The sequence below is a fragment of the Stegostoma tigrinum genome, chromosome 10 (genome assembly GCF_030684315.1).
Source record: "Stegostoma tigrinum isolate sSteTig4 chromosome 10, sSteTig4.hap1, whole genome shotgun sequence".
NCBI classification, from domain to species: domain Eukaryota; kingdom Metazoa; phylum Chordata; class Chondrichthyes; order Orectolobiformes; family Stegostomatidae; genus Stegostoma; species Stegostoma tigrinum.
In genome coordinates this window covers 4,248,955-4,275,353 of record NC_081363.1, presented here as the reverse complement: position 1 = coordinate 4,275,353, position 26,399 = coordinate 4,248,955, and the positions used below count along the sequence as shown (strand labels likewise).

The window sequence follows — 26,399 nt, the reverse complement described above, 5'->3', positions numbered from 1 at the left end:
TAATGAGATTTTGTTATGTTGATTGAGAGACAAATGGCTGCCAAGACACCGGAGAATGCAATTCTCTTCTTCGGAAACAGTGTCATTTGATCTTTAATGCCCATCCGAGGGGGCAAATGGAGCATTCCAATAACGTCTCACCTGAAAGATAGGCCCCCCAACAGTGTTTTTATTCTAAGTTTCAGTGTTAAGGCAGCTATGTCTTAGATCAATAGACTTGATTTGATTTGCCGTAGTTACGTGTCCCTAAGTACAGTGAAATGCTTTGTTTGTGAGCAGTACAGGTAGATCGTTGCAAGCAAGGACAAACAGATCATAGGGTACTTACTTAGAAAGGGAGCATTCAGGTTACACTGCACAGGAGGTGTGCAAAACAAGATCAACATTATTTGAAAAGAAGAACCAAAAGAACTGCAGATGCTGTAAATCAGGAACAAAAAAAAAGTTGCTGGAAAAGCTCAGGTCTGGCAGCACCTGTGGAAGGGAAAACAGAGTTAACGTTTCGAGTCCAGTGACCCTTCCTCAGAACTCAGAACATTATTTGAAGTTAGAGAGTCCTTTGATCAGTCTAGTGGCGGCAGGGAAGAAACCGTTTTTGAACCTGGTGGTGTGTGTTCAAGCTTTTGTGTCTTCTGCCAGACAGAAAAGGTTGTGGGAAATCATTACTGGGTGGACGGGTCTTCGATGATGATTTGGAAAACAAAGATTCTATCATCTTTCATAGGGCCACTTGGGTAATAATCAGAGATAGTTTCCTTTTGTTAAACTCTATTACCATTACACTTGTGGTACTTAATGTGGCATTGCAAAGATTAAATGAAAAAAAAGCTTAGATATATCAACTGTAAGTCTCCATCAGTAATTTTTTTGTAGTCTGTGTATGATGTTTGAAACTTGTGTCATGATACCCAGTGTTTGACAAACAAAGCTTTGACCCAAAAAACACGTGCCCTTTAAACGCTACATCCTGCAAGGCACAGATCTGACATTTTATTTGCCAGAATTGGGAGCTCGGAGTCCCTCTGCTGATGAAGGTCGGGATCGGTTAAGAAAGCAGATGGTTTATCTTTAAGCCCAACCTCCGAGCGGTTGCCTGATTTCCCGGAATCGCTGGTTTGGACTGGAGGAGGAGAAATGGTTAGATTCAGAGCTGGATCATGGCTTCCTGCTGCTGGGAAGATCGAAGAACTCAAACTTTCACCGTCTCTGCTCTCCTAACCCCGCTCAGCTAAAAAAAACCCCGCCCAGGTACAGTAATGGAGCTTGAACAAAGCTAGACTCAGCCGATTTACAAAAGAAAATCAATAAGGGCGTGTGTTGCAATGAGCCTATCCCCAGATTGGCCTATAAATGGGGCCGGGCGAATCGAGCGCTGTTTGTGTGTTTTTTTAATGTGTATGTTCCCCTCCCAACCTTTACGCTTGCTGATCGATGTGTAATCATTCAAAGAAAAACAAAGAATCTGTTTGCTGCTCTGGCTAACGTGTGTGTCGGAGGAAGAGATGGAGAAAGGGACATTATTCGTTGCGCCGAACCGTGCGGTTTAAAAGCTGCCATTAAATCGGGTCCTGACTGAACTTCGATTTCCGGAGACAACTTTCCCTCCCCTCCCACATTGGTTTTAACCTGAGCCAGTGAATACGTTCGTTAACACACCCCCTGGAATTAATACATAAACACACGGGGCTAGTGTGCGCTGTAACGTACAGAATTGTAGTCTGCCTGTGATTGTGGGTGGGCTTGAATTCAGACTGACATGCAAACCGCTCTGTGTGCGCCAGCCCCTTTTTCTTCTCCATGTTAAATATCCTAATCAGTCGGGGCTGACTATTCATCCCACCCCCTCTCTCTTTCCCTCCTGCTCACCCCCTCCTTCCTCTTATTATTGGAGCCTGATGTTTGGGTTAGGTTTTCGTCACGTGAACACCTGCTGTTAGTAAAAAAGAGAGCCAGCACGATCTGATAGTTTGTAGATTCACAGGCAGCTTTGGAGTAAAGTCTGCAAATCGGAATTAAAATACATTTTCAGTGCTGCCTTTCGCTGGGGAAAAAGAAGCAAAAGCCTCAAATCCATGCTTCCAACTTTTACTCCGGAAGAGGCGAACATCGTGTAAAGAAGAAGAACAAAAACTGTAACAAATACCGGCAGGATTTCTCTCTCTCTCTCGTTGGCCCGGATATTTGCTGCACTGTTTTTATCTTTGGGATTTTTCAAGTCGAAGGACGTGGAGGAGAAGCACAATCGCAGTGTTTGCTCTGTTTACAGTGGGATTTGGTCACTGACTTAAAGGGGGTGGAAAAAACTTTTTACTGCAAATCTGGCTCGCATCCACTGGTGGAAAATTAAACTCAAACAATCCAGAATCTTTATGTTGCTCGTGAAATATATCCAGGGTCAGTATATCGACAGAAAGTTGTATTTCCTATTGAATTTTTAAAAATGCATTAAGAGCCCACTGTAAACCACAGAGACCTTGGGGTGTGTATCTCTTTCCCCCACCTGTCCTTGACTTTTTGCTTTTTTTTTAATATTTTCAGAAACCCTTAGAAAGTCCAAGAGCGTGAAGAGAGAAAACAACGGCAGCAAGCTCCCGGCTTGCTATGAGATCGTAACGCTTTCGCTTGGTAAGAAGATGGCTGCAGAGTTGTATCCCTCCAAACACAGCAGCAATAACAGTAGCAGCCTGCAGTCCAGCGAGAACAGCAACAGCAGCAGTACCAGCTGCCCGAGCAACAATCTCAGCGGCAGCAACTCCAAACGCAGCCTCCAGCTCCGCCAAGGCCAGGATCAAAATCTCAACAACAACCACATCCACAACAGTAACTGGCAATCCTTTTATCCTACCCTCCGCGAAAGGTAAGTGAGCGCTCACTACCGACCCGCCTCTCCCTGTACTCCTGTTTTCACATCTTGCAAATAAAACCACCGTTTAAAAAACCTAATGTTTTGCTCCCTCTCTTTTGCAGAAATGCGATGATGTACAATAACGAACTGATGGCCGATGTGCATTTTATCGTAGGTTCTCCGGGATCCACACAGAGAGTTCCAGCTCATAAGGTGTGTTGTCTTAATCACGGGGGCTGTTTGAAGTGCATTTTGTTGGAAACGAATGCATAAAACAGGAGCTGCAATCAGCGATCTTTTTTTAAGTGCAGTGTAGCTGAAAGTTGCGTGACAGGGAGCGATTGCTCTACTCACTTGCTTGGCAACTAATTAATGTTTTCTTTCTTTTAAAAAAAGCAGTTAAGCGCATTATAAATTACATGCAAGGAATGGGTTTTTTTTTTGCATGTAGGATCCTGCAGGGAAAGGCGTTCCTAATGAATGTGTGCACCGCGCTCCTAATCTTTTGTTTGTTTTGAACTTGTGTTATTCTCTTCCAGTACATTCTGGCAGTCGGCAGTTCCGTTTTCTATGCCATGTTTTATGGAGAACTCGCTGAGGATAAACCCGACATCCATATTCCAGATGTGGAACCCGCGGCTTTCCTAATTCTGCTAAAGTAAGAGACATATTGTGTGTATGGCTGGGAGAGAGCGCTGCGCGGGGGCCAAAAATAACTTTTTAAAGGATGCCATTTCATCACTAACTTGTTTAAAATCGGAGTTACTTTTTAAAAAGACGCTGCCTGCGACTATTTTGCTTTTAAGACCGAGAAATTTAAGCTGGCTTTAAATTTCTGTGTGCGTTACTAAATCGAAGTGAAGTTAATTGCTTAGGATTTTTTTTTGTCCTGCCTTAGATGTTCAAGTGGCGAGAATTTCAGTGAGTTTTTGTTCCCCTGTCTGTAGGTATTTGTACAGTGATGAGATTGACTTGGAAGCAGACACAGTGCTGGCTTCACTGTATGCTGCCAAGAAGTATATTGTCCCATATCTGGCAAAGGCTTGTGTTAACTTCCTGGAGACCAGCTTGGAGGCAAAGAATGCCTGTGTCCTTCTGTCCCAGAGTCGGCTCTTTGAGGAGCCTGAGCTGACTCAACGATGCTGGGAGGTGATCGATGCCCAGGCAGAGCTCGCCCTGAGGTCAGACGGCTTCTGTGAGATCGATCTGCAGACTTTGGAAATCATTCTGTCACGGGAGACACTCAACACCAAAGAGGTGGTGGTGTTTGAAGCCATTGTGAGCTGGGCAGAAGCAGAGTGCACAAGGCAAGGGCTCCCTCCCACTGCCCGGAACAAGAGGAGTGTGCTGGGCAAGGCTCTCTACATTGTTCGGATTCCCACCATGACACTGGAGGAGTTTGCCAATGGGGCTGCGCAGTGTGACCTGTTAACCCTGGAGCAGACCCACAACATATTCTTGTGGTACACGGCCCTGAAGAAGCCGCAGTTGGAATTCCCCACCACTAAGAGGAAAGGCCTAGCCTCCCAACGGTGCCACCGCTTCCAGTCATCAGCTTACCGCAGCAACCAGTGGAGGTACCGGGGCCGCTGTGACAGCATCCAATTTGCTGTGGACAAGCGCATCTTTATTGCTGGGCTAGGGCTGTACGGCTCAAGTTGTGGCAAGGCAGAATACAGTGTCAAGATTGAACTGAAGCGGCAGGGGGTGGTCCTAGCTCAAAACTTTACCAAGTTCATATCGGATGGCTCCAGCACCACTTTCTCTGTCTGGTTCGAGCACCCGGTGCAGGTGGAGCAGGACACTTTCTACACTGCCAGTGCCATCCTGGATGGTAATGAGCTTAGCTACTTTGGACAAGAGGGCATGACAGAAGTGCAGTGTGGGAAAGTGACATTTCAGTTCCAGTGTTCATCGGACAGCACTAACGGCACAGGGGTACAAGGCGGGCAGATTCCCGAACTTATTTTCTATGCATGAACAGAAAATGCTCAGACCTGCCTCCCCTGAAACTAAAACAAAAGATGTTTTGCATCCAACTGCTGCTAACAGAAGGGAGCACAGCAAGGATTCAGACTTCCTGCTGCTTCAACCGATTAATATATTAAACTCCACGCGTGGTCCTATTACATCAAGAGTCAGGCAGAGTCAAACCATCTTTAAACTTTGAAGGAATGTTTGATTGTAAATTAATTTTATTTATTTATAATGCCTAGGACGTTGTTATTTGACTTACTGAAGCTGCAAGGGGCAGTGTTCAGTAGTGCACTCCTTTTTGTACAAATGTGCTGTTTAAAGTGGCTTGAAGCTGACCAATGAATGACATGTTTTAACGCCTCCAGTGTACTTGCAAGTAATGAACTGTACAGTATAAAGATTTTTACATGGTTAGATTTTATCCTGAAGTTGTCTTTATTACAGTTTACCGAGATACAGGAACAGAAAAGATCACTGTGATCAAAACGATCACGTTCCAAACATTGGTGTAGGAGTTAATAGCTGTACAGATCTTTGCAAAAGTGCTGTCGGGTTATCACTCAGAAATGTTTTTACATTCTATGGGCTTGAGATCGGTATGATAGGTCGGTACAACATCGAGGGCCGAAGGGCCTGTACTGTTCTATGCTCTTCCTCTATTATACTTCAGTCTGAAAATAAAATTGCTGTAGTCCCTTTAGAGGGAATAGACTGGCGATTGAACCTGAGGGTCACAATTGAGAAGTCAGGACTTACATGCTAACCTCATTCAGTTTGGGTCTGAAATTTTCTGAAAATACTAGGTTAGGAGCTAAACAGTTCTCTAATTTGAGCAGGTATTAACATTTCCCTCCTTTCTTCCATCAATCGTACCAGCCTGTGTGCACGCATTCGGGCAGTGCAATGCCACACCAGCAGGTGAAAGGATAATGCCATGTTGTTGGAAGCAGTTAGTCTCCACTTGGTGATTATGTACACTGGATTGGTACTGGAGGCATATATCACTAGCTACTATCCCTGCTGCACCAATGCCTTTTCCTCTCAGTAGCCTGGCTTAAAGAATTGCTCCAATGCACTTTTTGGCATTTTTGAGGTAATATTTCTTGAAACTGTTCTTGTGTATATTGGGCAAAGAGAAACCTGAGTGAGGTTTAAAGTTTGTAGTAATCCAAAAAGCAGGACTAGCCAAAATGCCACATAATATTTTGGAACAATCCTCGAAAGTTTAGACAAAAGAGGTAGTTTAAGTGACTAGCTCCCCTCTCCCACAGCTGACACCTTCACCCTGGGCCCACAGTTGAAATGCAGCTTTGGGTTGATGCCATCTAATAACTGAGGCAGCCCATGTGACGGGAGCCCAGACCATAGCCATAGCCATTTGGCCCCACTAGCAGAATGATTGATTGTATAGTCAACATAAACTGGCAGTGTGGGAGGAAGTGAGACAACACTGGAGGGATGCTGTTCTGAAGTTAGGGCTGAACAGAGCAAGCAAGTGCAGTGGGAGCTTTACTGTGGGTCAGATATGGCATTTTTAGTGCACTGTTAACAGTAACTAGCAAAGTAAAACAGAAAAGTGTTCGACTCGCTGCTAATGATATGCTGCCCCTTCTTCAGTTAAAGTTTGTTTCTCAGGGCTTTTTAACCTATGACAGACAATGTCAATTTAAAATCTTATCTTTAAGTAGACTAAAGAACTGTAGAGAAGGGGCCTTCTGTAAAGGCTCCATTAGTATGAGTACCACCAGCAGGAGGAGGAGGAGCAATGAGTGAGCTTGAGCAGAAACACACTGCGACACCGGCAGCCATTTTATAAGTCACTTGAGCATCTGGACAAGGTGGAGGATCCCAGCAAGGGGATAGAAGAATAGTCCTGACTCCTGGAAGGGACTCTCCCCAGTAGCACTGCAGCTGCACCAAATGGTGATACAGCAGCAACCAAGGAGATCTACTCCATGGACAATGCTGGAGAGAAGAATCTCCATCTTGTCATGCCCAATCTGGTGACTTCAGCGTATGTGCGTATAGATGCTTCCTGCAGCCTGATGCAGAAGGCTGATGTTAAGACACATGCCTGTGCACATATGGGACACTATTCTGGCATTACAGTCGCTCATTCCGTAAAAGCCAGCAGTTTCCAGGCCTAAATCGCAGTTTGGAATTTACTTCTGGTCTGCTTGTCAAGTCCAGTTAGGGCAGAAAGAAGCAGACACAAGATTATACAAGCATGGAGCCCATGGAAGCAGCGCCTCCTCCTGATAGAGAGACCAGGTAACAGGTTATCAAACTGCTGCGATAGTGGGTAACAAACAAGGGAATTAAAGGTATTAAAATAAACAGACTGCAATCAACCATTTGGTGGTAGGAAAACAATGTTATGTATTAAATGGACAAAGAGAATAAATCACATTTTCACCTAATCATTAAGTCAAGGCCCAGATGTTCCTGGTTTTTTTATGTTAAATGTGAAACTACTGACAGATGTGTAGTACTTCCACTGAGCTGAACATTTGTATTGTTGAAAGGCATTATTGGTGTACAATACATCATTTATACGTGTGAGAAAAGCTTTTCATTACAATGCACAATTTACAAAGCTCCTCCAAAAGGACATGTGGCAAATCAAAACAACTTTTAGCACGTACACAGTTTTAACTAAAATACAGGATTACAAACTCTAAAGACCCCTCCCACAACATTTTTCAAATGAAAATAAAGGCTTCTAATAAATACACAATGATATCTTGCTTGAAAGAAAGCTTCAGTGATATTGGGAGCAATAAGAGAAATAGAGCAAGACCAATAGGCCGAGGGTGACTAACAAAAAGCTAGGGTGCTGATGGTGAATGAAGACATGGAGCACAGAGGCAGTAAAATACACAGAACAGGACACCGCGATACAGTGAGGAGAGCGGAGACAGACAGAAATACAGAGGAGAGACTTAGGAATAAGAATCACAAAAATTTATGACATGGGAATGTTAGCCAGCCTAATCCCAATTGGTAGCTCTTGTTAACATAACGTGGAGCTGGATGAACACAGCAAGCCAAGCAGCATCTTAGGAGCACAAAAGCTATTGTAGCTTTTGTGCACCTAAGATGCTGCTTGGCCTGCTGTGTTCATCCAGCTCCACACTTTGTTATCTTGGATTCTCCAGCATCTGCAGTTCCCATTATCTCTGATCACAATTGTAGCCCTTGTTGTAGTTTAATGACATTTCATGTGCATACCTAAATGTTTATAAATGTGTTAATTGGTTCTCGCTGTACCAACATTTTCAGTGATTTCGAGGCACTACCTTCAATCTAAGCAAAAAGAAAATTGTCTAAAAATTTCCCTCAATTCCCCTCTAATCTTTCAGCCAATAGCTTTATGTCCATGCTTCCTGGTTAGTGACCTGCAAGAGAAATTGGTCCTTCCTATCCACCTTGATGAGCGCCATAATTTTATGCATCTCAAAATCGTCCCTGAGCTTTCTGAATTGCAAAGAAAACCCAAGCCTAACTAATCTTTCCTCATGATTAAAATTCCCTATTCTGTCAACTTCAATTACATCATTTCTCTTAAGTGGTCACCAAAATTGTGTAGAGTCTTCCAGATGTGGCAAAAATAGTTCTTTGGACTGTTCTAACATTACCACAAAATTCAAAAAAGGGAATGGAGACAGACAGATCAAGAGGAAGACAGTCACTTAGTGCAAAGAGAGTGAGGCAAAACACACACGATAGGTGAAAAAGAGAAGTATGTGTGCATGCATGTACACACACACAGGTCCGACAAGATAAAAGAACACTGACGATTCTATAATAGTGAAAAGACAGACACAAGATGAATATTCCACTGATTACCTCATCAACTCCTACTGAAAATACATGGATGAGACTAGGTTTGTTTGTGTTACTCTCCTGCTTAAACAGTAACCCATTTAATGCAGGACTGTGGTCTCCTGACGTAAGTTCACAGCAGGAAAGATAATGGCAGCGTAAGAACTTAATTACCCTTTCTAAAAAAAGGGGCTGCCACAAATACACTTTGACCCATCATCTCCTCACATACCCGCAATACGCATGCAACATCATTTAAAAATCCAATATCAACAACACTACACTAACTATTACTGACAGTTAATGAAAGTTTCCTTTCAGAATCAGACTATTTATAAAATATTGTCTACATCCTTGCAGTCTCTCTCAGCCTCTCATTCTACCTTACTCTCTGTATGTATGTTTCTTTCTTTCTGAATCGGCGTCCAGGAATCTTTCTTTCTCTCTTGTTTTACACAATAAGGTAGCTTTCATCTGTCAAGTTTTGTGCAGCTGTTTTACTACAGAATCAGTGATACAAAGGTCTGAATTCTCTGTGTCCACATAATACACGATAGGACCAGCACTGTTCTTTTCAGGGGCCCGTGCAGAACAGCAAATGTGACCTAACTGAACAGTTTCCTTGTCTGGAGATTTAAATCACCAAAATAAAAAGACCTGTTTATTCCACCAGCCATCAGTAGTCACAGCCTTCAGTTTCCTTGTCAATCTCAAAAATCGACCAGTGAATTATTCTACCCCAAAAATTCAGTTTGCACTCACCTCAGTTCAAAGAAGTTACTATTTCCCAACATTGGATGAGTGCCAGGGTGAAATTTAATTATCACATCAGACACTCATCCCTACTTCTTGATTAGCTTTGTGGAAGATTGATTGTATTTTCCAAAAGGGTAAAGCATTTACAGTACACATTGAGGTTCTTGTCCTGTGACAAGCTCTGCTACTGGGCCCTGGGGGGTGGCAACAGCAAAGCTAATTAGGCAGCGACTCTTGGGAAAATACTTGTGTAGACGTGATCAAATTCAGTTGCATTAGAATTTCTCTGCCAGCAATCCTTCCCATCCCATGTCGAGTACAATAGCCCTTAATGTCACGCCAGCTCTCATAACCCCACACTGGTTTGTTCCAACATTTGGTTCTGGACAAGACTGAAAAATCATTATTGGTCATGATCACACATTGCTTTCCCTTGGAATCTGTTCTAACCGCTTCTGCAGTTACTATCTATGGTCAAACAATATCTCATACCCTCTACATCTACATATACCAGTTCTACCTGTCCTTCCCTACCTCAACTTATCTGCTGCTAAAACCAACATCCCTGACTTTACTCCAGACTCAACCATTCCTATGCTCTCCTTGATGACCTCTTAATATTCCCTCCAAAAATTTAACTAATCTAAAACTCTTCTGCATGAATCAAAACCCACGCAAATTCCTGTTAACTCACCATTTGTCTTTGTTGTGCCACACTGGCTCTCAATCTCTAATACTTCCTATTTCAAATTCTGATTCACCAAATTGCTCCATGGCTTCCGTCCTCCCCACCTCTGTAGCTGTTTCAGCTCAACAACCTGCAGAGTTCTTGGCATTCCTCCAACTTTTGCCCCACCATGGGCTGTTGAGCTTTTCAGCAATCTGGGTATTAAGTACTGGAACGCCCCACCATCACCTCCACCTCATTCTTGAGGATCCTTCCTGAAATGCATTTCTTCAATTGAGGTTGAGCTAACACCCTCAAATATTTTCATACTTGGGGCTGATATCTATGCGAGTACAATTTTATAAACTGCTTGGGATTTTTTGCAGTTCTGCTGTGGAAAGTCAACACCTAGAGTTAAGGTACTACAAGTTCTGTAGAACTTCTACCTAACATTGCACTGATGACATCTTGATTTGTATGGTTTAATAACAAAGTTGAGCATATGACATATTTTGGGAAAAAAAAGGTATGGTTGTTGAATTCTGAATCTGAAGAAATCAAATGCAGGGTCACAGTTGGAATAGCAAGCTAGTCATTTATGAATGCCCACAGACACTAAAGATTGCCACAACCAAAGTCACACTGCAACCTGTGAAGCACAAAGCATGGCTAACCTTGTTCAACCTTTATGTCACTTACAGCTTACCACTGGTGTGCAACTAACATCTGACTTCACCTTTTCCCCCTTGAAGGATATTCAGCCACAGAAAGCATCACTCAAATCTACAAGAGGTGTGGAGCAGTTGCATTACTGAATTAGTAATTCAGAGACAAATTCACTGTGGCAGCTGGAAAATTTAAATATCATTAATTAAATTAAAGCTGCAATTCTAAAAATGCTCTCAGTTAATTATGGTGATCAGAAAACTACCAAATTGTTAAAAGCCAGAGGTACCTACCTACCAACCTCATCCCGCCTCCTTGACCTGTCCATCCTCCTCTGACTGACCTATCCCCTCCCCACCTATACTCTCCTCTCTACCTATCTTCTCCTCTATCCATCTTCGGTCTGCCTCCCCCTCTCTCCCTATTTACTTCAGAACCCTCTCCTCATCCCCCTTTTCTAATGAAGGGTCTAGGCCCGAAACGTCAGCTTTTGTGCTCCTGAGATGCTGCTTGGCCTGCTGTGTTCATCCAGCCTCACACTTTGTTATCTTGTTAAAAGCCATCTGGTTTACTCATAACTTCAGAAAGGCAATCAGCCGTCCTTCCATGGCCTGGCCCACACAAGATTCCAGATCCACAGACATGTAGTTGACTCAATGTCATTCTGAAATAACCTAGGAATCATTTTGCACATAGCACCGGCACAATTCAAGATAGGTAATAAATACTGACCTTCTCACACATTCTGTGAATGAATAATTAAAATAAACTTGTTTTCAGTGTAAATTACTCAATAGCATTTCGAAGCAGGGCAATTTCCTCCTCAATCTCAAGGCCACTTGCTGCAAGCCTATAATCACTAAATCAGGATTAACCTAGTCCAGTGGCACTTTATTACTTAACAAACCCAACATCAGGAGATTGCTTTTGTTCTAGCCAGGACTCAGAGTAGATTCCTTGCCTCTGCCTGCCTATTTGCATTCAGTACCGGGGGAAAGCTGCACTGTCACAGACAGCATCTTTCACATCAGACATGAAACATAGAACATAGAACAGTACAGCACAGAACAGGCCCTTCAGCCCACAATGTTGTGCCGACCATTGATCCTCATGTATGCACCCTCAAATTTCTGTGACCATATACATGTCCAGCAGTCTCTTAAATGACCCCAATGACCTTGCTTCCACAACTGCTGCTGGCAACGCATTCCATGCTCTCACAACTCTCTGCGTAAAGAACCTGCCTCTGACATCCCCTCTATACTTTCCACCAACCAGCTTAAAACTATGACCCCTCGTGTTAGCCTTTTCTGCCCTGGGAAATAGTCTCTGGCTATCAACTCTATCTATGCCTCTCATTATCTTGTATACCTCAATTAGGTCCCCTCTCCTCCTCCTTTTCTCCAATGAAAAGAGACCGAGCTCAGTCAACCTCTCTTCATAAACGGCACTCCATTCAAGAGAGCATAAAAGATTCTCCAGCGTTATTTCAAAGAACAGCAGGGGTGTTGATCTGATATTTATCTCAATCAATATCACAAAAACACATTATCTGGTCATTCTCACGTTGCTGTTTGAGAGAGCCTGCAGTCAAATTGGCTGCCACATTCCTTACACTGCCGGAGTGTCCGTATTTCAAAACTACCTCACAAATAGTAAAGCACCCTGGGATTCAAAGATCATGAAAGTCACATTAAAATTCAAATCCTTTCTTTTCAATGACCTGCAAGGTCGAAATCGTCAATTAGCATTCTATCTCTACAAATATATCTGATCTTTCATGTGTTTCAAAGACCGACACAATTTGTTGATGTTTGGATCTTCACATGTGGTCACTGTTCAGCAGAAAGCACCAGAGAACAAAACCCTTCTCCCACTACTATCTGCAGCATTCTTTCCACTGCCTCTTGCGAAGATAAGCTAACTTGGAACCAACTGGGGATTGAATCTTCCTGATTTGTATGGCACACAAGAAACAGGAATTGACCACATGACTCTCGGAGCTTGCTGCATCATTCAACACAATATTGCTTGAACTTCACTCCACTGGCAACTTCCCATGTCTCATGATTTGCCAACACCCCAAGAAAATTTGCTTATCTTGGGTCAGGAACAGTGAATTGAATTGAATGATTTATTGTCACTTGCATTACAGTGAATAATACAGTAAAATACAGTGAAAAGCTTCAACTGTCACCACAATCTGGCACCATTTTGAATAGTTTAAGAACAAAGAGTAATATGTTGTAATGGAAAGAAAGTTCACCTTTATACTACAGCAGATTTTTAAAAAAACTAACACAGGCTCTGTTTGCTGCTAAAGACTAAAAACAAACATTGGTGTACTCATTAATTACAGTGCATGAAAGGAATTATTGCTTACAGACCTATTGCTGGAGCATTTATACAAAGCTCTCTGGCCAGGAGAAGAAAAGTCTTTCCCAACACGTAGACATTCACCTGCAAGAAAGTTTAAGAATATTTAATTACAATAAACTTAAACCTTTAAACTATACTTTCTCTGACCTCCTCACTTGGAAAAATGGCTCCACTGTTTTTACTGTTTCAATAAACTGCTGCCACAAAAGAGTAACATGGAGACAAATGGCTATCTCTGCAGGAGTCCCTGGCCTTACATGATGCATGCCTGCAGTAAAGCACATACTATATCCACCATCCACAGCAAACCTGTCCCCCATCACCGCCACCCCCAAAACAACTTTTCTGAACAAGTGTCCAGGCCCTAAATGTCAGCTTTCCTGCTCAGCCTGCTGTGTTTATCCAGCTCCACACCTTGGTATCTCAGGTCCTTAGCTTACTGGCTGCTATTCCACTAGCATTTGGAGTAAAGCAGATCTAAGGGAGACTTGATAGGGGCATATAATATTATGACATATTTAGATAAGGTTAAAAAAAGCTAGTTGCTGCCATGAGGTGAAAATCAAAGATCAGCTTAGTTTTAGTGCATCAAGTGGCAATGACTTCGAACTGGCTGCTGTCAAAGTAAAATGAACTATTTCAAAGGCATGGTCACCCATGGGGCCAAGGGCAGAACTCGGGGAAGGGGTTCAGGTAGCTAGTACATTGAAAGCTGTGCCACAGGTAGACAGGGTGGTAAAGAAGGCATTTGGCATACTGCCTTCATCAATCAGACTACGGAGTACAGGAACAGGGATTGTACAGGATATCAGTGAGGCCAATTTTGGAGTACTGTGTGCAGTTCTGGTCAGAGTAATACAGCTGTGCAGCATGGAAACAGACCCTTCAATCCAACCCTTCCATGCTGACAGATATCCGAAATCAATCTAGTCCTACTTGCCAGCCTTTGGCCCATATCCCTCTAAACCCTTCCTATTCATAAACCCACCCAGAAGCCTTTTAAATGCTGTAATTGTACCAGCTTTCACCACTTCCTCTGGCAGCTCATTCCATACACTCATCGTTTTAAATCTCTCCCTCCAGGGAGTGGAGGATTTGAGTTATAAGGAGAGGCTGGACAGGCTGAGGCTCTTTCCCTGGAGCATAGGAGATTGACAGAGATGGCCTTACAGATGTTCATAAAAGTCATGAGGGGCATTGATAAGGGCAAGGGATTGCAAAACATTAGGGCAGAACTTTAGGGGGAGAGGAGGAAGATTTAAGAGACCCGAGAGGCAACTTTATTTTCCACTCAGAGGGTGGTTCATGTGTGGAATGAACTGCAGGTACAGTTACAACATCTAAAAGACATTTGGACAGGTATATTAAAGGGATGTGGGCCAAATGCAGGCAAACACGACTAGTTTTGTTTGGAAAACCTAGTCAATATGGACAAGTTCGACCAAAGGGTCGGTTTCTATGCTGTATGACTATAAATGGAACTAGTTTCTCTTCAACTCCATTCACTGTAAGGGATATCTCTATAAACATCAGCCTGGGAATTGAAACTGTGGTCTCTTCCCCATTATGCATTTGCCACACTCAAACACCTTCACCAGTCCAACAGTGTCCACCCGTCCCATCCCCAAGAAACCATGGTAGACTCTCTTACCCTTGAAAAATCCTCGTTGGGTTGCTTTTGCAATCTGTTACCTTAGAAACAGCCAGGGTAGCTTTGGCACCTAGCCATCAAATGTAACACAGCAAGGATGTGAAATGGAGTGGAAAATAAAATGACAACAATCTACGACAGCAGCATTACTACACTGTTCAGTGCCTCGGCTCATCATTTTAGTTGCACTGTACAAGACATCTCTGTCACAGAATAGTCTTGTCAGGAACATCAGGGGGAAACTATTCTTTGACCAGTTCAATAGCCAAAAAGTGTTAGTTAAAACATTGTATAAAGATTCTATTTTTAAACAGTCAAGGACATAAAATAAATAATCAAGCTGTTGAATATTTAACAAGAAAATGGTGGGGCCACTGATAGGGTTATTTGGTGCAATCCTGCTTGATTCAGGAATGATAGAAAAACCACACAGACATAGAGACAGAGACCTCCAAAAAAAAAGACCCTTCTGCCCACTGCATCCACGCCAATCAGAAACAATCCTTAACGATTCGAATCCCGGTTCCTTGCATTTGGCCCATTGCCTTGTACGCCTTGACATCGCAAGTTAGATCTAAACATTTCTTCCATGTCATGAGGGATTCTGCCTCTCCCACCCTTACAGGCAGTGAGTTTCAGATTCCCACTATCCTTTGGGTGACATAGGTTTTCCTCACAAATCTGCCATTATTTTAAATCTATGCCCCCGGGTTACTGATTCCTCCATCAAGGAGGGATGTTTCTTCCTCTCTACGCCCCTCATGATGTTATACATCTCAACCCTCATTCTCCTCTGCTCAAAGGAAAACAACTCCGGTTTGTTCAATCTCTTCATAACAACGTCTCCAGTTCAGACCACATCCTAACAAATCCCTTCCAATGCGATCACTTCTCTCCTATAATGTGGATTCCAGAACACAATACTCTAGCTGTGGTCAAGTCAAGTTTTCTACAGTTCCAGCATCACCTCCTTGCCCTGAAGCTCAATGCCTCATCTAATAAAGGCAAGTACCCCATACGGCTTCTTAACCACTTTATCCACCTATCCTAAAACCTGAGGGACTGGTTGACATGCACCAAGATCCCTCTAATCCTCGATCTTTCCACCATCCTACTGTTTATCATCTATTCCCTTGCCTTGCTATCCTGTCCAATTGCATCACCTCACACTTGTCCAGATTGAATTCCTTTTTAGACTCCATTTTCTCCCACTTGGTCCAGGAACTCCCTACCTATGTCCATGACACCACCCACGCCCTCCACCTCCTCCAGAACTTCCAATTCCCCGGTCCCCAACACCTCATTTTCACCACGGACGTCCAGTCCCTGTACACCTGCATTTGCCATGCAGACAGCCTAAAGGCCCTCTGCTTCTTCCTGTCCCGCAGGCCCGACCAATCCCCCTCCATCAGCACCCTCATCCGCCTAGCCGAACTTGTCGTCACCCTCAACAACGCTTTCGATTCCTCCCACTTCCTACGGACTAAGGGGGTGGCCATGGGTACCCGCATGGGCCCAAGCTATGCCTGCCTCTTTGTACTAGTTACTGCCTATCAATTTGAAGGGTCTAGGGCTGAAACATTAGCTTTTCTGCTCCTCTGATGTGGCTTGGCCTGATGTATTCATCCAGCTCTACAGCTTGTTATCTCATTAATTCCTACTGTTTGTTTCCTCTCGGCCAACCAGATTCCTATCCATCTCAATACACTTCGCCCTAAGCCCATGCACTCTAAACTTGCACAGTAATCTCTTTGGTGGGACTTTGTCAAACACTTTCTGAAAGTCCAGATATACCATATCAACTGGCTCCCCCTTGTCAACTGCCTTCTTGTTTTTGTTTCCTAATCAACGCTACTCGCTACTCATCACAGAATTCTAACAGATTTGTCAAGCACAATTTCCCTTTCAAAAATCCATGCAGACTCTGTTTGGTCCTGCCACTGCTTTCTAAATGCTGTGCTATAAAATCTTTGACAACGGATTCGAGAATTTTCCCCACATCTGATGTTAGGCTCACCGGTCTATAATTCCCTGTTTTTCCTCTACCTCCGTATTTGGATATTGGAGTGACATTGGCCACTCTCCAATCTGCAGAGACTGTTCCAGAGTCTGTAGAATCCTGGAAGATGACCACCAATGCATCCACTAGTTCTAGGACTACTTCCTTAAGTACTCTGGGATGTACAGTATCAGGCCCTAGGGATTTATCTGCCTTCAATCTCAACAATTTTCTAGCACCATTTCTCTACTACTATTGATCACCCTCAGAGCTTCCCTCTCACTAAATCTTGTAGACTCCAACACTTCTGGAATCTGATTTATATCCTCTTTTGTGAGCTCAGAACCAAAGTATGTATTCAGTTCCTCAGCCATTTCTTTCTCCCCTATTATACATTCCCCCGTTTCTGTCTGTGGGGGATCTACATTTGGCTTTACCAACCTCCTCCTCTTCATGTCCCTATGGAAGCTCTTAGCGTCAGCCTTTATGTTCACTGCAAGATTACTTTCATACTGTATTTTCCCCTTCTTAATCAATCCCTTGCTCCTTCTTTGCTGAATTCCTCAGACGTATTATTTTTCCTGACCGATCTGTACGCTTCTCTCTTGGATCAGATACTGTCTCTAATTTTAAGCCATGGTTTGGCCCTCTTACCCGTTTTGCTTTTTGCCATAGACAGGAATAAACAGTTGTTGCAGTCTCCCCCCCCGCGTTTCTTGAATGTTGCCATTGCCTATCCACTTCCATCCCTTTAAGTAACTCTCCCCAATCTATTGAGGACAAACTCTCACATCATATCTTCGTAGCTTCCTTTATTAAGATTCAGCACCCTAGTCTCCAAATCAACAACCTCATTCTCCATCTTGATGAAAAAAAATTCTATCATCATGTTGTCGTCGCTCATCACCAAGGGGTCTCGGACAGCTCGATTGATAATGATTCCCTTCTCATTACACAGTACCCAGTTCAAGATGGACTGCTCTCTCGTTGGCTCCTCCACATACTGGTCAAGCAAGCCATCCTGTGTACACTCCAGGAATTCCTCCTGTACGGCACTGTGGCTAATTTGATTTGCCCAATCAATGTTCAGATTAAAATCATGCATGATCACTGATATTCCCTTACCACATGTAATTTCCTGTTTAATGCCATTCTCTATTTAGGTTGGCGGTCTATATATTATATCTACTAATTTTTATGCGCCTTGGTATTTCTCAACTCTACCCATACAGACTCCACATTATCAGAGCTAATTGACTCTCTCCATAAGACCATAAGACATAGGAGTGGAAGTAAGGCCATTCAGTCCATCAAGTCCACTCCGCCATTTAAATCATGGCTGATGGGCATTTCAACTCCACTTCCCTGACTCTGCCTTGAAGGCATCCAACGTCCCGGCCTCCACCGCACTCTGCGGCAATGAATTCCAAAAGCCCACCACTCTCTGGCTGAAGAAATGTCATCTCATTTCAGTTTTACATTTACCCCCTCTAATTTTAAGGCTGTGCCCATGGGTCCTAGTCTCCCCGCCTAATGGAAACAACTTCCCAACATCCACCCCTTCTAAACCATACCATGCATTATCTCACTATTGGGGTATATAGGGACAGCCAGCAAATGCACAAGAAGGGAGAACAATTGTGCTGGTATGGGCCAAGCAAGCAAGTCACTCAAAGCAAGCAGCTGGAAAGACAAAAATAAACGAAGCACCAGCTGCGTTTGGGTAGATGCTACCAATGTCGCTTGGCCAGGTTAAAATGCAAACAAACGGCAATCTAATTTAGTCCTCAACAGCTGTTGCTGAGGCAAATCAATCAGCTAAAATGGGACTTAAACAGGCTCTAAAGTGTAAATCCTCATGTTGGAATATAAATTGCAGCCTTACTGAAAGTGCTCAACTCAAGTTTTTTTTGGTGGTGTTTCAGTGTCACATGCTAGTAAAGTCACCTAGCAACCCAAGCATCCACTCCCTCAAATTCTGGCAGACAGCACGAAATATAAGATGTACTACAGCAACATACTAAAGCGTATTCACCACTTTACAGACTTTGGTTATAAAGATCACAGGTTAAGGCCAGCACAGAAACAGCATAACCCACAAGTCACACCCTGCCCTGGCTCGTAAATCGATCATCATTTCAAAATCTTCATCAAGTCACTATCTGGAACACCCTAACAGCAACATAGGTAAATGTGGGCCACAAGGACTGTAGCAGCTCACCAACCTCTCAAGGGTATTTAGGGACAGCCAGCAAATGCTATCCTGGTCAACAATTCCCTTATCCACGCCATCTTTTTCAAAAAAAGCCCTCAAGTACCATTGGCGAGAAAACATTCTTCAAAGACAATTTGACACAAACTGGCATTTCACAGGTAAATAACACAAAAACAAGGTAGGTCTTATTTATGGTTTGAGAGAACAGCCTTCTGAGCCCCTCATCAAGGCTAATTATTACATGAAAAACTACCCTATCTGAGGACAGTGACACCCAAATCTCACTGATCAACATTTAGCTGGCATCATCTTCCTCTACAGTGCCATCAAACATAAATAGGAGAGCACAACCAAGGGAAAAGGGATTTCTCCAGGTTTTATACATACATTTCACAGCCTTCCATCCTCAGCAGTTGAGTTCAATGGCTTCAGACCATAACCCTGCTGCTACTCTTACTCTTACAATGCTGCCATTGTACATCATACTAGTCTACCTTGTGCCATTCTCACGTATCCATTGTAGCATTAATGAACAAGATGTTTTTCTTTAATTTAAATTCCACCATCTGCCATGGTGGGATTCAAACCTGGGTCCTGAGAACATTTTCAGATTAAAAGTTCAATGATAATACCACGAGGCCATCACCTCGCCCGAGGTTGGGACTCGAGTCACTCGAGTTTAGAAGAATAAAAGATTATCTCATTGAAGTATACAGGGTAAATGCTGAGAGGATCCCTGCCCCTCATGGGAGAGTCTGGGACCAGACAGCAGAGTCTCAGAATTAAGGGATGCCAATTAAAGACTAAGATGAGGAGGACTTTCTTCCTCTCAGAGGGTTGCTTGTCTTCAGAGCCCCTTGTTACAGAGAGCTATGAGGGCAGAGTCCTTGTGTATCTTTATGGGAAAAGGGTAGGAAAGTGGATGTGAGAAATGCCAGATCAGTCATGATGCTACGCCTGTTCTTTTGGTCTTAAGGCTTGGTTCTGGATCTACTGTTATTTGTCATTCATATCAACGGTTTAGATGGGAATACAGTTAATACGTATGCAGATGATGCCAAAATTATTGGTACAGCGGACTAAAAAGGTTATCTTGAGTACAATGAGATCTTGATCAGACATGCAAATGGACCTAGAAGTGGCATGAGTTTAGTTTAGATGCACGTGTTGGATTTTGATATGGCAAACCAAGGCGAGACTTGCATAGTTATTAGTAGGGCCCTGGAGTGGTATCTAGGGGTGCAGGCTCATATTCCTTGAAAGTAGCATCTCAGGTAAACATGGTAGTGAAGGTGGTGTTTGGTACGTTTGCCTTCATTGGTCAGAACACTGAGTATAGGAACTAGACGTCGTGTTGTAGCTGTACAAGACACTGACACAGAACAGGGAACAGTACAGCACAGTACATATCCTTCAGCCCATGATGCTGTGCCAAACATTTACCCTAAATCTAAGGTCTATCTAACCTCTACTTCTATCTAATACTACCATCCATACGCCTATCTAACAGCCGTTTAAATGCCCCTAATGAGGCCGACTCCACTACCCTCTCCGACAATGCATTCCACACCCCTACCACTCTCTGAGTAAAGAACCTATCTCTGATGTCTCCCTTATATCTACTGCCACTCGCTTTAAAACTATGCCCCCTTGTAATAGCTACCTCCATCCTAGGAAAAAGTATCTGGCTGTCCACCCTAGCTATACTTCTGATCATTTGGTATACCTCTATCAAGTCACCTCTCGTCCTTCGTCGTTCTCTCAACCTTTCCTCCTAAGACCTTCCCTCCATTCCAGGCAACATCCTGAAAAATCTCATCTGCACCTTTTCCAATGCTTCTATATCTTTCCTGTAATGAGGCAACCAGAACTGGACACAATACTCCAGATGTGGCCGAACCAGGCTTTTGTACAGCTGGAGCATAACTTCACGGCTCTTGAACTCAATCCCTCTATTAATGAAAGCTAACACGCCATACACCTTCTTAACAACTCTATCCACCTGGGTGGCAGCTTTCAGAGAACTGTGGACATGAACCCCAAGATCCTTCAGCTCCTCCACGCTGCCATAAATCTTTCCGTTAACCCTATATTCTGCTTTCAAGTTTGTCCTTCCAAAATGAATCTCTTCACAATTTTCAGGGCTAATTTCCATCTGCCAATTCTCAGACCTGCTCTGCATCCTATCAATGTCCCTTTGTAACCTAGAACAGCCCTCCACACTGTACAAAATGCGACCCACCTTTGTGTCGTCTGCGAACTTACTCATCCACCCTTCCAATCCTACATCCAAATCATTTACAAAAATCACAAATAGAAGAGGGCCCAGAATAGATCCGTGTGGTACACCACTCGTAACTGAGCACCATGATGAATATTTTTCATCCACTACCAGCTATTGTCTTCGAAGGGTCAGCCAATTCTGAATCCAATCTGCCACATTTCCCCGTAACCCATGCCTCCTTACTTTCTGCATGAGCCTACTATGAGGAAGGATGTTGTTAAAGGGTTCAGAAAAGACTTACAAGGAAGTTGCAGGGACCAGAAGGTTTGAGTTATAGTGAAGGGCTGGGACAATTTTCTCTGGAGTGTCGGAGGCTGAAAGGTGACCTTACAGAGATTTATAAAATCATGAGGAGCACGGAAAAGGTGAATAGCCAATGACTTTTCCCCATGGTATGGCAGCCCAAAACTAGAGGGCATAGGATTTAAGGTGAGACAGGAAGATTGTTCAGTGACCCAAAGAGCAACTTTTTCACACAAAGAGTGGTAACATGTATGGAATGAGCTGCCAGAGGAAGTGGTAGAGGGTACAATTACAACATTTAAAAGACTTTTGGATAGGTAGATGAATAGGAACAATTTAGAGGGATATGGTCCAAACACAGGCAAATGGGATTGATTCAGTTCAAGATAACTGGTTGGCATGGACGAGTTAGACTGAAGCATCTGTTTCCATGTTGTGTGACTCTATGGTAAACACGAAAAGAAATTCACTTTGCACCATTATCACTTGGTTTATTTAATCACTTAGGCCTGCCACCCCATCACCCTTTGTTCTTCTGTTGCCATATTTGTACTTGCATAAAACCTGTTACATTTCTAATTGCTTTCAGTTCTGAGGAAAGGGCATCAATGCAAAACATTAACGCAAAGCTTTTCTCACACCACAGATGCTGCTGAGTGCTTCCATTATTTTTGGGTTTAGTCATACTGCCTCATTTTCTTCCCTGTCATCTGACTCTCAAACACTGGTCCATACTAAGGAAATTTAAACAATGCTCAGCAGCTGCCCTTGGCCACTGGGTGGTGGCATCCGGAGAATTATGTTGGAAGTATCTGTTCTGCCTGTGGTCCTCATACCTCTAAATTTTTTTTTATTAGGAATCCAATTTGCCTTTAAACGATGTGGCATGGTGGCTCAGTGAGCAGCACAGTGCCAGGGACCAGGTACGATTCTGGCTCTGTGGAGTTTGCATGTTCTGCCCATGTCTATGCAGGTTTCCTCCAGGTGCTCCAGTTTCTTTCCAAAGATGTGCAAGTTAGGTGGATTGGCCTTGGACAATGCAGGATTTTGAGGATGGAATAAGGGACTGGGTCTGGGCAGGATGCTCTTTGGAAAGTCAGTACAGACCTGATGGGCTGAATGGCCTCTTTCCACACTGTATGAACATTGGAACAGGTGAAGGTTATTCAGTCCATCAAAGTCAGCTGCGCCATGTCTGATCAGCTTGATTTCCTCATCCATAGTAGTTCAGACATCAGAGAAGCAGACAGCACAGAAAAAAAAACTTTTCAACCCATCATGCCCACATCAGTCAAAAACAACTATTTTAATCCTATTTTCCAACACTTGGTTCATAGCCTTGTCTGTCTTGGCAGTTCAGAGGAAGTTTACTAGGTTAATTCCAAAAATGGAAGGCTTGTTTTACGAGGAGAGATTGGGCAGTTTAGGCCAATACTTGCTCGATTTTAGTAGGATGACAGGAGATCTAATCAATGTTTACAAGTTGTAAAAGTAGATTAAGAATGTGAATGTAGAGTGGACTTTCCCTTGAGGCAATCTGGATTGAGAGGTCAAAGTTTTTGGATAAGGGGTAGCAGATTTAAAATAGAGATAAGAAACTACTTCTCTCAAAGGGTTGTGAATCTGTGGAATTCACTCCTCCAGAGTGCCAGGACACTAAATAAATTTAAGCACTGGTTATGGAGAGTAGGAAGGAATGTGGAGTTGAGGCCAAGATGAGATAAGCCATGATTGTATCAAATGGAGGAGTCATCTTGAGGGGGTGAATTGCCTATTCCTGCTCTGAGTTCTTATATTACATTATGACACACATCTGGGCAAGGCGAGACTTGAACCCAGACTTTTCGGCCCAGAGGTAGCAATACCACCACTGCACCAAAAGACCCTTCACATCTTTGCCCAATAAAATTCCAGCAATCCAGTTATGAAACACTCAAGTGATCCCTCTTCCCTCATATCTTAACAGCTTTCTGGGGAAGTGTGTTCCAAATTTTCACAACTGTATGAAGTGACGCCCAACCTGACTGAATAGCCTAGCTGTAATTTTAAGAATATTCCCCAATGTTCTGGACTCCCCAGACAAATGTATTCTCCCGACTGACATGATCAACTCTTTTGATCACCTCATGATCGTTATGAAAAACATAAATCCTGTCTAGATAATAACTGGTCCTAATAATTTAACCCTTTTTGTTTAATTGCATACCTTACTGAATTGCAGTAAGATGACAGGGAAATTGTAGCTAATACAACCTAACTAGGTATCAATCAGGATGTTATTTTGTACTTTTAACCCATGGGTCATCTGGAAAAAGCACCTAGAGGAAGAATGTCTGACTGTGTAAGAAATAAATGAGACTGTACGCCTGAGACCTGCACAGTTGTTTTTAATACAGATTAACTAAGTAGACAAATGGCCCTCTTTTATCTGAAGTTCTCACTTTAGTAACTGTTGGCTTGAGTTCATGAACCCAGCAAGATTCAGCATTCCAGGAACTTCGAAAAGTAGGGGAAGGAAACAACAGCTTCCCGTGAAACCAGACAAGGGGATTGGGCATAATTCAACAAGATGAGGTGTTGAGGAAAGTCGTTAATGAGGAAAAGAAAACACATGTATTGCCTGCTCCTCATCCCCACTGTCAGGGCTTTTTTAAATCCAAATTCAACTTAAACAATATAATATAAAGTCAATTGTGTCAGGAAGGTAGACAGATGTTAAAGATTTATTACAGTAATAAAAGTCAGACAAATAAACTAATGGCTGTCGCTGCTTCCTACTTACCTGTAACAGGTCACTGAGATCCAATAACATATCTTGAGGATTTAGTCAAGGAACACGTAAAGAAAGATGATGATGCAATCTGATAACAACACAATGAAGTCAAAATAGAGGAAGAGACACCAAGACAAACCAAATACCTGGGTCCTTTCCAACAAAGGCATGACAATCAGTGGTGGAAAATCAGGTGTGTTTAACTAGTGCATGTAAAGACATCGATCTGAGCTGTTGGTACTTGTGAAATAATTACAAGCAACATTTAGGATCAGAAAGTGACTCTCCTATTGAACAGATGGAGCTGTCTGCTCATTTTATACATGGCAACATGGGAACAGATCATTTCAGCCCAACTAGGCCATGCATCCAATCAATCTTGTGTCAATGTATCCCATATTAAATGCTCTCTGACTTTCATAATCTGTTCGCTTAACTTTTCCCACACTTTCATGATTTTAAGCACCTCTTTCGGATTGCCCTGAAATCTGTGTTGTTCTAATTTAAAAAGATGTCCCAAATATTCAGGCCTTCATTTGTCAGGACTGCGCACACTATTTTAAGAGCAACACGCATTATAAGTCGCATTTTAAAAATGAGCAGAAAAACTTCACAGACTGAGTTTCTGAAACAGTCCTGCACAGCCCATCAGTGTAAACATAACCTCTTGCTGTTCCTGAACGAAAACAGGCTCTTGTTCCCATGGTGTCCTTCACTCAGTATCGACTCCTACACTCCAGGCAAATCTACACAGATTGCAGATAAATCAGTTCTATGCTTAACAGGAGTGCTCTGTACTTGCCTTTGTGAGGAACAAGAGCTGCTCTGTGCTGTGTTTACTCTTACATACAGTGGCGAATCACACAGCAAACCAGAAACAGCGTCTCAATTCTATCACATTTCTCTCCCTCTCTTGCTAAAGATGTCAGCTCTTTGCTGGGGTACAGTTACTGGCTGTGCAATGTTCCCTGATAAATTGCTAAGTAGTCAGTGCTCACACATCAAAATCAGCAGTGAATGGTATGGGGATATTTATCCACAGAAGCATCATAGCTGATTCCAAGAACAAAAACAAGTTGCTAGAAAAGCTCAGCAGGTCTGGCAGCATCTGTGAAGGAAAAAAAAATCAAAGTTAACATTTTGGGTCCAGTGACACTTCCTCAGAACACACACAGCTAACTCCACGCCTATTCTTGCTGGATATCCAAATGTTCTCTTCCAGCAGGAATCACTGGTTAAAGAATTGGAAAGCAGTTGAATTTAGGGGCTACTCTGTCATCAACATTTCTGAAAATCAAGAACAGAAGTTTTGAATCTGGCATTCAACTTGCACAAATGGGGACGGGAGGAGAAAGAAGTTCAGGCTGGGTTTCTGCTCCATTCTGCAGTCTTAAAGACAATTCCAGAGGAAAGGAGGGTGAGGTTCAGCTGCCATGGTTAGACCACAGGACGTACAAGAAATAGTAGGACCTTTCAACCCATTAAGTCTGCTTCACCTTTCAATGAGATCATGGCTGATCTGATAATCTTGAACTTCACTTTCCTATCATTTCCCCATAACCCTCGACTTGCATACTCATTAAAGATATGTTTCCCTCAGCCTTGAATATAATCTATATTCAAGAAAGGCTGCAATGACTGAATAGCGGGCTAACACTTGGCACCTACAAATTATAAGTGAGCACACTTCAAAAGTACTTCACTGACTGCAAAGCACTTTCGCCATCCTGAGATGGTGAAAGTTACTACAGAAACACAAGTATTTCTTTCATCTAGGCTCATGGGGATCACAGGGTGCCTGTGGAAGAAAGGAAAAGCCCTGTAAAGAAGTTAATGCTTTCAGGAAGAGAGGGAGTGGGGAGTAGGGGTTAGAAAAAAAAACTTGGTTTTATGCCACATTTATAGAGATGTACCAGTATCATTAATTACTTGTTTCTTGAATGGTTGTGAAAGGGGCCACAATCCCACTGACAGATTTTCTTCAGTTGTTTTAAGCAGATACTTCAAAAAAAAACTGAGCACATTAAAAAATGGAGTGGGATAATATAAAAAGACTTGTAGACTCCCTTGGAAGAAAAAAAATGCTTTTCAGAAGCTTTGCCAACTCAAAATTGCTTTG

General features: G+C 42.9%; 2 protein-coding genes across 3 annotated transcripts in view; one reads left to right on the top strand and one right to left on the bottom strand.

Moving 5' to 3' along the window:
- brf1b (BRF1 RNA polymerase III transcription initiation factor subunit b) overlaps nucleotides 1–26,399 on the bottom strand; it is a 424,707-nt gene that overhangs the window by 216,312 nt on the left and 181,996 nt on the right. The window contains exons 4-5 of the mRNA XM_059648920.1: nucleotides 24,290–24,321; nucleotides 13,124–13,196 (exon numbers count right to left, since the gene is read on the bottom strand). Of these exons, the coding sequence (XP_059504903.1) occupies nucleotides 13,124–13,196; nucleotides 24,290–24,321 (105 nt within the window). The remainder of the gene's footprint in view (nucleotides 1–13,123; nucleotides 13,197–24,289; nucleotides 24,322–26,399) is intronic.
- btbd6b (BTB (POZ) domain containing 6b) lies at nucleotides 1,086–5,236 on the top strand. Of its 2 annotated transcripts, none has more exons than XM_048537408.1 (5): nucleotides 1,086–1,248; nucleotides 2,539–2,857; nucleotides 2,968–3,058; nucleotides 3,385–3,503; nucleotides 3,793–5,236. In XM_048537408.1, the coding sequence occupies exons 2-5, from the start codon at nucleotides 2,634–2,636 to the stop codon at nucleotides 4,823–4,825; spliced, it is 1,467 nt and encodes a 488-aa protein (XP_048393365.1). In that variant the 5' UTR covers nucleotides 1,086–1,248; nucleotides 2,539–2,633; the 3' UTR covers nucleotides 4,826–5,236. The 2 variants fall into 2 exon arrangements, with proteins under 2 accessions (XP_048393365.1, XP_048393364.1); XM_048537407.2 differs by lacking the exon at nucleotides 1,086–1,248 and adding an exon at nucleotides 1,759–2,394.

Coding starts and splice junctions, on each gene's coding strand:
- btbd6b (XM_048537407.2), top strand. CDS start 2,370: ATGTTGCTCGTGAAATATATCCAGG. Junction 3,059..3,384: donor AGAGAGTTCCAGCTCATAAG/GTGTGTTGTCTT, acceptor ATTCTCTTCCAG/TACATTCTGGCAGTCGGCAG. Junction 3,504..3,792: donor GCTTTCCTAATTCTGCTAAA/GTAAGAGACATA, acceptor CCCTGTCTGTAG/GTATTTGTACAGTGATGAGA.